This window comes from Cebus imitator, unplaced genomic scaffold (assembly GCF_001604975.1).
Source record: "Cebus imitator isolate Cc_AM_T3 unplaced genomic scaffold, Cebus_imitator-1.0 Scaffold32, whole genome shotgun sequence".
NCBI lineage: Eukaryota > Metazoa > Chordata > Mammalia > Primates > Cebidae > Cebus > Cebus imitator.
In genome coordinates, this window is record NW_016107347.1 from 3241158 (window position 1) to 3252552 (window position 11395).

At 37.4% G+C, this 11395-nt stretch overlaps 1 protein-coding gene across 3 annotated transcripts in view; it reads left to right on the forward strand.

The window, feature by feature from the left end:
• The window catches only part of CD58 (CD58 molecule), a 57723-nt gene that overhangs the window by 40053 nt on the left and 6275 nt on the right, over window positions 1–11395 (forward strand). For all 3 annotated transcript variants that reach the window (XM_017524191.2, XM_017524193.2, XM_017524192.2), the window contains exon 4: window positions 9779–9862. In XM_017524191.2, the coding sequence (XP_017379680.1) occupies window positions 9779–9862 (84 nt within the window). The remainder of the gene's footprint in view (window positions 1–9778; window positions 9863–11395) is intronic.

An 11395-nucleotide genomic window follows, 5' to 3' on the forward strand; every position in this document is an offset into this window, starting at 1 on the left:
TTTGCCCTTGCAAAATTTTCACTTTATGTTTGCGGTTACAATTGAAGACACAAGTAAGATTATATTCCCTGTAGACAGTCTGGTGAAAGAGCATCATCATCATATTCCTCTCATTGATTTGAAATAAGTATCATTAATTTGAAAACATTCTTTTAATTATTAAATAATGGTGATTTGTCCTTCTTTTACATGTTCTTCCAAATTGATAGTTCATATCTATACAATAGAGTTTAGATGTTTGAGGAATGTTGCTTGATAGTTCTTGGGTGTTTAAATACTGCAGTAGTGTTGACATCTGAGACGTACATGTGGGCTTCTGACCCTGGTTTCTGTTAACCAAATGTTGGAGGACCTTCTCCTTTTAAAATGCAAACCAGGAGCTGAACTTAATGATCTTATTGGTTCTTTTGAACAACAGTGTAGGATTTTTTTTCTGTGATGATTTTTGAATGCATTTGTGTGGAACCACATGCACCATAACAAATACAACCCATGAAAGTATAACAGTTAAAGAGTAGATCTTACTTTTTCAGGTTTTGATTTCTCATCCAAACTTTCTGGTGCTTTATTAGTGAAGCAAGATAACTCACATTGACTAGCCTGCTCTCCTTTAGCAAACCCTTCCAAATAAATGCCTCATTTGCTCCTCCCCACTACTATTTTAGATCGGCCAGACAGTTCACCTTTTAAGAATGAGGAGACAGATTCAACCAGGTGGGGTAACTTGCCCAAGGTCACTTAAGTATTGGAGATAGAATTAAAAGATAGATCTTTGAATTCTAGAGTGTTTTTGTATGATACTTTCCTGACTTTCTATACATCTCAAATCAAATTTTAAAGTTTTCTTTGATTTATTCACAGGAATCAGCTAGAGAAACCCATACCAGGTAGATATACATAGATATTGGTCAGATGTAACTTAACTTTTTACTGCATTATCTCGTGTTTCTTGTAACATTTTGTCTAGTAGGACCTTTTTGTGGTTGGTGGTCATTTTAGTCATGACATCTACTGTCATACCATCACTGCAACCCAGAAATCGGGTGGTGGTGTTATTAACTAGTTAAACATAATTTAAGATTGAAGATAGAGTTCTTGTCCACCTCATATTGTATCGGGGGCATGAACTAATAACTAATATTTACTGAAGGCCTGCTCCACAACAAACTCCTGTAAATGATTTACATAAATGCATGACATTTAATCCACTCAACAAACTAGTGGTGTGGGTATTATAAAGGAGGAATCTGAGGCACAGTGAGGTTAGGTAACTTGACTGAGTATGCACATTTATTAAGAGCAAAGCCGGGATGTGACATCCAACTCCATCTGAACTCAAAGTACTGTGTCTTCCCTACCGTACTGGTGAAGTGAAAGTAAGAAGATGACTCAAAGATGTACAGTTATAATCTGGAATTTGGAATTTACTTCCTTTGGTAAACCATTTGAAAATTGCAGCTCAAGGCTTTGGGAGATGGAAGAAAGCTAGCAAGCAATTATTTCTTGCCTTTGTGCCATGCTTCCATGGTTTGCTCCTCCTTATCTCCTTATCTGCAGTCAGTGTAAATGGCGTGTCGGTTTTATGCCTGTGCTACAGATGTTCACAAACTTCAAGGTCAGAAAGCTGGTTTATGGCAGCACCTGAATATAGACGGACTTACACAGATCAGAAAATGGAGAAGTTGAGGGTAGGAGAAAATTCTGGATAGAAAAGAACATGGGATTGGGACCCCAGACCTGATTTCATTGCTTACCGGCAGTGTGAATGTGGGAGATTACATGGCATGAAACATCTGTGAGCTTCAGCTCCTTTATCCATACAATGGGGATAATAATACTTACTTTATAAAGGCTGAGGAAAGTAAATAAAATAACGTGGGAAAGAGTATTGATGATGGTTAGTCACTGTAGAATTGTTAGCTGTTATTCAGGATACAAGAAAGAGTTTCAAGAGAGGATGCTTGGTATAACATTATATACAAAATGGTTTAAGGAGGACAGTGTAGAAGAGATTGTACATTTGGCACTTAGGAGGTTGTTTTTGACAGTCCTTGTGAGAAGATGAGGGTAGGAACTATATTCCTAGGCTTTAAGTAAGAAGAGGGGTAGTCCAATAGGCCAGTTATGTATTTGCCCGTGAAAAGAAGAAAAGAAAATCTAAGTACGTTTGAGAGTCAAAGGTTATTTCCAGGTAAAGAAACCCAAGGACTTCACCATTCTCTCATAGATAAGAAGTAGGATTCTTATCTCTCATAGATATGAAGTAGGATGGGAAGAAGTAGGATGATTGTAAGACTCTCCACATTGATACAGAATTCTAAAGGGGAGCCCAGGAAAAGAGCACATTTTTTGAAGGGGTAGGCAAAAGGACATTCTCTAGAGTATCCGTTTCCAACTGTTGTCCACATTTATGGACCAAGAACATAAAAGAAACATTGTTCAGCTCCGACCTGAACTTATGCAGAACAAACATTGTTCTGAGTTCAGCTAGATAATCTTTCTTTCATAGCTGAGGTGGATATTACGTTACCTGCAGAGAGTAAGTCACTGAAGGGCCTTGAAGGTAGAGCCTCAGAAAAACACCCTTTGATCTTACCCCTGAGATAAATGAGAGCAATTGGAAAAAATTAATCATACAAACACAATAATATGGGGAGGTAGGAAAAAGGAGAAGAAGGAAAGAAATTCAACATAGGAAATAACATTATGTAGGCTGAGATGAAGAATGTTAAGAATATTTGAACAAAGTTTGAACCAGATGAAATGTAACTGGCAAAAACAGAAGTAGGAGAATTTTTGGACTGATTTAAGTTGATCTCTTGTGACTTTTATAGATTTCCACTGGGAAGGATAGTGATTAAGAATGTGCCCTTTCCTTTTAAAAATTGAGAAAGAAGGCTACGTGCAGTGGCTTATGCCTATAATCCCAACACTTTGTGAGGCCAAGGCAGGAGGATTGCTTGAGGACGAGAGTTCAAGACCAGCCTGGGCAACATAGGGAGACCCTATCTCTACTAAAAATTGAAAGATTACCCAGGTGTTGTGGCATGTGCCTGTAGTTCTAGCTATTTGGGAGACTGAGGTGGGAGGATCACTTGAGCCTGAGAGTTTAAATAAATCAAGTCAATAATTGATGATAATCCTGAGAGTTTAAATAAATCAAGTCAATAATTGATGATAATCTTCTAAAACAGAAAGCACCAGGTTTAGATGGGGTCACTGGTGAATTCTACCAGACATTTAAGGAGGAAATTATATAATTCTCTGTAATCTCTTTTAGAAGATAGAATAAATTGTATCAATTCTCTATAATCTCTTTTAGAAGATAGAAGCAGAGGGCATACTTTCTAACTCATTTTATGAGGCCAGCATTATTCTTGTGCTAAAGCCAAAGAACAGCACAAGAAAAGAAAACTAAAGACAAATGTTTCTCATGAACACACATGTAAAAATCTTCAACAAAATATTAGCAAGTTGGATCCAACAGCATATAGAAAGAATTATACATTGTGACTAAGTGGGATTTATTTCAGGTGTGCAAGGCAGGTTCAGCATATGAAAATCAATTAATGTAATCTATCACATTGACAAACTATGAAAGAAAAATCACATGATCATGCCAATAGATACAGAAAAAGCATTTGACAAAATCCAATATCAATTTATGATAAAAACTTTCGTAAACTAGGAATAGAGGGGAACTTTTTAAACTTGTTAACAAATGCCTACAAAAAAACCCTGCAGCTACCTAACATCATCTGTAATGGTGAGAAACTTGAAGCTTTCCTACTAAGACCAGGAACAAGGAAAGAATGTTCCTCTCACCACCCCTTTTCAACATTGTACTATAAACACTAGCTAATGCCATAAGACAAGGAAAGGAAATAAAAGTTATATGGATTGAAAAGAAAGAAAATTATTTTAGTTCTCAGATGACATGAATATCTATGTATACAGTCCAAAAGAATTGACAAAAAACCTCCTGGAACTAATAAAAAACTACAGCAAGTTTGCAGGATACAAAGTTAATATATAAAAGTCAATCACTTTTCTATGTATCAGCAATGAACAAGTAGAATTTGAAGTTTAAAACATAAGACCATTTACATTAGCACCCCAAAAATGCAATACTTAGGTATAAGCCTAACAAAATATGTACCAGATTTATATGGGAAAATCAATAAAACTGATTAACAAAATCAAAGATGAACTAAATAAATGGAGAGATATTCTATGTTCATAGATAGGAAGACTCCATATTGTGAAGATGTCAGTTACTTCTAACTTGATCTATAAAGTGCATTCCCAAGCAAAATATCAGAAGTCATTTGTGGATATCAACAAACTGATTTCAAAGTTAAATGGGCAGGCAAAAGAGCAAAATACTGAAGGAGAACAAAATTGGAGGACTGATACTACTCAACTTCAAGACTTACTGTAAAGCTCCAGTAATCAACATACTGTGGTATTGGTGGAAAAATAAGAGAAATAGATCAGTGAAACAGAATAGAGAGCCCAGAAATAGACCAACATAATATATTCAACTGTTCTTTCGATGAAAGAGCAAAGGCAATACAATGGAGCAAAGGTGATCTTTTCAACAAATAATGCTGTAAAAACTGGACATCCACATGCAAAAAAAAAAAAAAAAAAGTCTAAACACAGACCTTATACCCTTCACAAAATTTTACTCAAAATGAACTGTAGATCTAAATGTAAAATGCAAAACTATAAGATTCCTAAAAAGAAAACCTAGATAACTTTGGATATGGTGATGACTTGTTAGATACAACACCAAAGACATGATTCACGAAAGAAAGAATTAGTAAGCTGTACTTCATTAAAATTAAAAACATTGCTGTGTGAAAGGCAATTTCAAGAGAATGAGAAGCCAAGCCACAGACTGGGAGAAAATATTTGCAAAAGACACATCTGATAAAGGACTGTTACCCAAAATATACAAAAAAACTTCTTAAAACTCAACAAGAAAAACACAAACAACCCAATTTTAAAAATGAGTCAAAGACCTCATCAGACACCTCTCCAAAGAGGATGTACAGATGGCCAATAGGGATATAAAAAGATGCCCCCTGGCCAGGTGTGGTGGCTCACACCTGTAATCCCAACACTTTGGGAGACCAAGGTGGGTGGATCACCTGAGGTCAGGAGTTCAAGAGCAGCCTGGCCAAATGGAAAAACGCTGTCTCTACTAAAAATACAAAAATTAGCTGGTTGTGGTGGTGCATGCCTATAATCCCAGCTACTTGAGAGTCTGAATCAGGAGAATTGCTTGGACCCAGGAGGCAGAAGTTGCAGTGAGCCAGTGTCACACCACTGCACTCCAGCCTGGGTGGTGGAGAGAGACTCTGTCTTGAGAAAAAAAAAAAAAATGCTCCATGTCCTATATCATCAGGGAAATGCAAACAAAAACAATAATGAAATACCACTTCACACCTATCACACTGGCCAAATCTGGAACACTGATAGCACCAAATGCTGGTGAGGATGTGGAACAACTCTCATTCATTGCAGTTGGAAATGCAAAATGGTGCAGCCACTTTGGAAGACAGTTTGGCAGTTTCTTACAAAAGTGTACATACTCTTACCGTTCAATGCATCAGTCATGCTTCTCGGTATTTACCCAAAAGCATTGAAAACGTATGCCGACATAAAAACCTGCGCATGATGTTTATAGCATCTTTATTAGTAATTGCCAAAACTTGGAAGCAACCAAGATGTCCTTAAGTAAGTGGATAATAAACTGTGGTACCTACAGACAATAAAATATTATTCATCACTAGAAACTATCAAGCCATGGAAAGACATGGAGGAAATTTACATGCATATTACTGAGTAAAAGAATCCAATCTGAACAGGCTACATGCTATGTGATTCTACCTATGTGACATTCTGGAAAAGGCAAAACTATGGAGACTGTAAAAAGATGTGGTTGGCAGGGGATATGAATAGGTGGAACACAGAGGACTTTGGGGACAGTAAAAATACTCTGTATATACTGTAATGATGTCATTATACATTTGTACAAACTCACAGAATATACAACTGAGCCCTAATGTAAAGTATGGATTTTTTAGTGGTAATGATGCATCAGTGTGATTTCATTAATTCTAAAAAATGTATCACTCTGGTGAGGGATGTTGATAATGGGGAGGCTCTGCATGTGTAGGGGCAGGGTGTATGTGCAAAGTTTCTGTAGCTTCTGCTCAGTTTTGTTGTAATCTAAAACTCAAAATTATATAAAGCCAAATAAAACTAATGTACTAAGCCATGAATCAAGTTGGTAGAATAACCCCAAATAGAGGAACCATTCCAAGTGTTTTAAAAACATAGTAATTTGGTGGCATATTTCAAGGGGCTGCATTCTAAGGATAAAAAGAACTACAAAGAAAAACATTGTAATCTGTTTTAAGTAATTATATAGTTGGTGGTAATGTTAGTATTTGGTTACTGTTGAGTATGTATTGCAGGAAAAAGCAAATGAATATATCGTTGTTATTGAATGTTGGGATGTTTGGCATGAAAGAAAGTAAATTCAGCTGTAAGTTGATTAGGTTAAGTAAAAAAACTGTAGCCCTAGATTTAGTTAAAGGTATTAATTTAAGCCATATGGAATCGCTGTTTCTCTAGCCAAAAATCTTGAATCCTAGCAACTGAATAGGGTTCGACATAATGTCAGCATGACCCATTAATGTATTTTGTCTCTTAAAAAATCGTGTATTTCCTGGTCTGTCCATTGAAATGTTCTAGAAACAAGAGCCAATCCCACAACAATTTGCATGCTTCTTGGTTCTTGGAGCCAGATCTGAGTGACCAATGTTTCCTGGTGTGCCTAGCCTTCCCAGTTTCAGCACCCAAATTTCACATCCCAGGAAACTCCTCAGTTTCAGGAAAACCAGGATGATTGGCCACCTTAACCCAGATTATGGTATCTAATTACCATTTCCCATGAAAATGAACCAGGGCCTTTGGAACAGTTGGCTGATTCCATATCTGGGGCATGGAATGCATTAAAATGAGCCTTGAATATCTTATTTTACTGCATAACAAGAAATCTATCAAAAAGACTTACTATGATGTTACAGCAGGACTCATGAGCTACTCTGAAGAGGTTCCCACCAGCCAAAAATGAGGCAATTGGAAATTCAATAAGAATAACTACTTCAGTAGATTGAAACACATCATTTGTGCTCAGTTCATGAGTTCATAATAGTACTAAAAACAAATTTAAAAACTCATTGGTCATGTCTAGAGAATGCTTGGGAGCCAACTCATTATCTTGAAAATGGTAAAGAAAGAGAATCAGACACTGCTTTTCCTATACAAACGGAACCTCAGAGTAACCACATTGTTGATGACAGGCAATTTATCTTTACGTGAAGATTGTAGTTAGTAAAGAAGGAATGATAGATTAAACCACTTTGCAAACCGTTGATGAAATTATGGCTCTAGACAATCATCTTCAATGGCATTGACATCGTGGAAAGAAAATCAACCAGGCACTGTATGCCACCTGAGGGAAGTATACAACACTACTTAGTGAGTATTATTGCCAAAGAAAATCTGAATTCTCCCACTAAAGAAGGGAAAATGGTGTTCGGGGGTACCTAGCATTTTCTGGCCAGGGTCTTCTCAAATCTGGCCAGTAGGTGACTGCCTATTTGTTCTAACACACCTGTGTTCCTAATAAAAGGAAAGTGTGTGATCGTATTCTTACTCTCATTTATTCATTCATTTTCTCTTTCTCCTCCTGTCCCTTCCTTTCCCATATCCATGTCATATTGCTCTTAGTGTACTGTGTACTCTGATTTTGGATTTTCAATAGCTGGATAGAGTTTACCTTGTGAACATACCACAGTTTTTTGTTGAAGACACTCAGGTTGTTTTTGCCTTATAGTGTATTAAGTAAGGCTGCAGTAAATATCTTTGTGCCTTTTTGCCGGGAGAAGAAGGATGCATCATTGATAGTTTCCCCAGGATAACATCTTAGAAATGGAATTGCAGAGTCACAAGATATTAATAGAAATACCAATGACAACTACTCAATAGGTTAATGACAGTATGTAACAGCTGTTCTTAAGTACAGCTACCCCATGAGATAAGTATATTTATTAGTCCCATATATAATTATCCTATGTGTATAAATATACTTATCTCATAGGATAGCTGCACTTAAGAACAGTGCATGAGAAAATGGAGGCACTAAGAGGTTGAGGCACTTGCCCAACATTGTAATGACTTAGTGAGACCATAGGCACATGACTTAGTACAAGGCCTAGATGCTTCATGATAATTTTTTTTTTTTTTTTTTTTTTGGAACAGAGTCTCACTCTGTCACCAGGCACCAGGCTGGAGTGCAGTGGCATGATCTTAGCTCACTGCAACCTTCCCCTCCCAGGTTCAAGCAATTCTCCTGCCTCAGCCTCCCAAGTAGCTGGGACTACAGGCAGGCGACCCAGCTCAATTTTTGTATTTTTAGTAGAGACAGGGTTTCACCATGTTGGCCAAAATGGTCTTGATCTCTTGACCTCGTGATCCACCCGCCTCGGCCTCCCAAAGTGCTGGGATTACAGGTGTGAGCCACCGCACCAGGCCGATAAATATTTTTAAGGCTTGTTGTATACTGCCAGAATCGCCCTACCAAACATGATGCCAAGGTCTGCTTCCACTGGCAGTACAAGACGGTTAGAAACAAATCTTCTAGTGGAATATTTGCTTCTTTTATTTAAAAAGGCTGGTCACGGTGGCTCACACCTGTAATTTCAGCACTTTGGAAGCCGAGACAGGTGGATCACCTGAGGTCCAGAGTTCCAGACAAGCCTGGCCAACATGGTGAAACCCCATCTCTACTAAAAATACAAAAATTAGCCAGGCATGGTGGCAGGTGCCTGTAATCCCAGCTACTCAGGAGGCTGAGGCAGGGGAATTGCTTGAACCTGGGAGGCAAAAGTTGCGGTGAGCCAAGATCATGCCACTGCGCTCCAGCCTCAGCGACAGAAAGAGACTCTGTCTCAAAAAAAAAAAAAAGTAAAATAAAATAATAATAAATAACACTGGAATGTACTACGCTTCTGCATATAAGTTCATTTAGAAATAGCCAAATCGTGTTATTCATAGTAGTTCTACAGAGTCAAGTTGAACACTGAAATAGCAAGTACTGAACTAATGTTCCTGGGGAGAAAAATACAGAGGTGGGTTCCTGTGAGCCTCTAGTCATAACATTTTTGTTCATGATCTGTTTTACGTATACTTCTGTTTAGATAAACCTTAAAATATAGTGTTGATTTATTAACATTGAACTCATAGCCAGCAGCACTATAACTCATGCCTAAGTGAAGCTTATCTAATACAACCATTTTCTCTGTAAGTTCCTAAGTGCAGCCTTGCACTGAGGAACTCCTGTCAGTACTTCTACGCTATACTTTGAGACCATTTAAAATAGTAAAATCACCAACAAAAAAGCATAAAAATGCAAAATTATTCCACTAAATAGACTGCAAATAGGACAGTTGTTAACAGTGTAAGAGCTGAAACAAGAAGGAAGAACTTCACCTTTTCCCACCTCTGCTAGGAATCTGCTTATTGGGTGACTCAAAGTTTTCATCACTGTTCTTATGTCTGAGAATGACTACTGTGGATATGATTTGTAGATTACAAATAAATTTCAGCAAATAAGCAAATTGTAAGGTGGAATCTGCAGATAAGGAGGATCTATTTTGGTTAGTTCAACTAGTTGAGTTTCTTTCTTTTTTTTTTACAGGTCATCCAAGGAACAGATATATACTTATAGCAGCACTAGCAGGAGTAATTATAGTTATAATATGTATTGTGCTATATGTGTTCGGTATGTATGCTTTTTAAAACAAAATCGTTTTTAAACTTGTGTTTGTTTTCCAAAGGCCAGAGAATAGTTTAAGGATGACAACAAAGTTTGAAATTTTAGACATTTGAAAAGAAACAAAACTTTTTTGCTTTATTTGTGTGAGATTGCTGAGTAGGCTAGGTTCCTCCAAAGATTCTGCATTATCTTAAGACAGAATGACTCCTCGGGCCACAGAGAGCTTTACAAGGCCTGGGAACACATCCTGGACCTGTTGCATAGCCTCCTTTTATCTGTAATATGCTTAAAAATATAGTTAAACTTCTGGTCTCCAAGTCAGAGTTTGCTAAAGACCTCTTTAGGCTGCCACCTTTATAATTTTCATGTCATATATCATGGATGGGGCTCCCAGGTAGGAAGGGAGTTTTGATTGAGTCAAGGGATTATGTAATACAAGTAATTATGCTTGTATTACTTCCTGAGCCTTTCTCAGTCCCCCGGCAATCTTGGGCCAGTCATAGAGCTTGGAGAATTGATCTATTCCCAGCTTGTTCATTTCTGGTGATGAGTAATCCCTCTTAAATCCCAAAGGACAGGGACCAGGCTGTAAATCTGAAGAGCAGATATTCTTCATGCCACAGCAGTTTCCATACCAGCCTTCACCAAAAGGAAATATGCCAGGCTAACTTGTCAGTCCCACAGGGAATGCCAAAGAGTAAACTTTCTACAAGTGATAGCATCTAGGATCCATTGTGTCTTGAATCAGGTTTGTAAACTAGATTTCAGTTTCCCTAGACCTGCACTGTTTAGTATAGTAGCCAGTTAGCCACATATGATTATTTAAATATAATTTTTTTTTTTTTTTTTTTGAGATGGAGTTTCGCTCTTATTACCCAGGCTGGAATGCAATGGTGTGATCTTGGCTCACCACAAACTCCGCCTCCTGGGTTCAGGCAATTCTCCTGCCTCAGCCTCCTGAGTAGCTGTAAATATAAAATTTTAAGATGAAATAACACTAAATTTAAGATTCATTCCTCAGTTGTACTAACCACATTTCAGGTGCTCAGTACCTACATCTGGCCAGTGGCTGCCATACTGGATAGCCCAGATAAGGAATAATCTTATCACTGTAGAAAATTTTCTTGGTCAGTGCAGACCTAGACTATTTTGGGATATTGGTGCTAAATATAATTTCCTGAGGTTAACATTTTCATGTTATAAGTTGTAAATACCGTGAAAATCCATCCCTAAATAATAGATTATCAGTCAGTTGACTCTCCACTAAACAATAGTATATCAGCTGAAGAAAGTTTTCAGTTACTACCAATGCATAAAACAGTTTGGGAGCTCAAATTTAAAAAAAAATGCATTTTAATCCCTAAATAGCAGTATTATAGTTAGTCATCTCCTGAACAGGTTGGTTCTCAGAAACCAAAATCATTTTTCACTCAGCATTGCTGTAGATCTCAATTAAAGAACTAACCCAGCATGCCTGAACTAAAGAGAAGTGGCACTGAGTTTACATAGAACCTCAAAACAATTGGTTGATTTAACTTA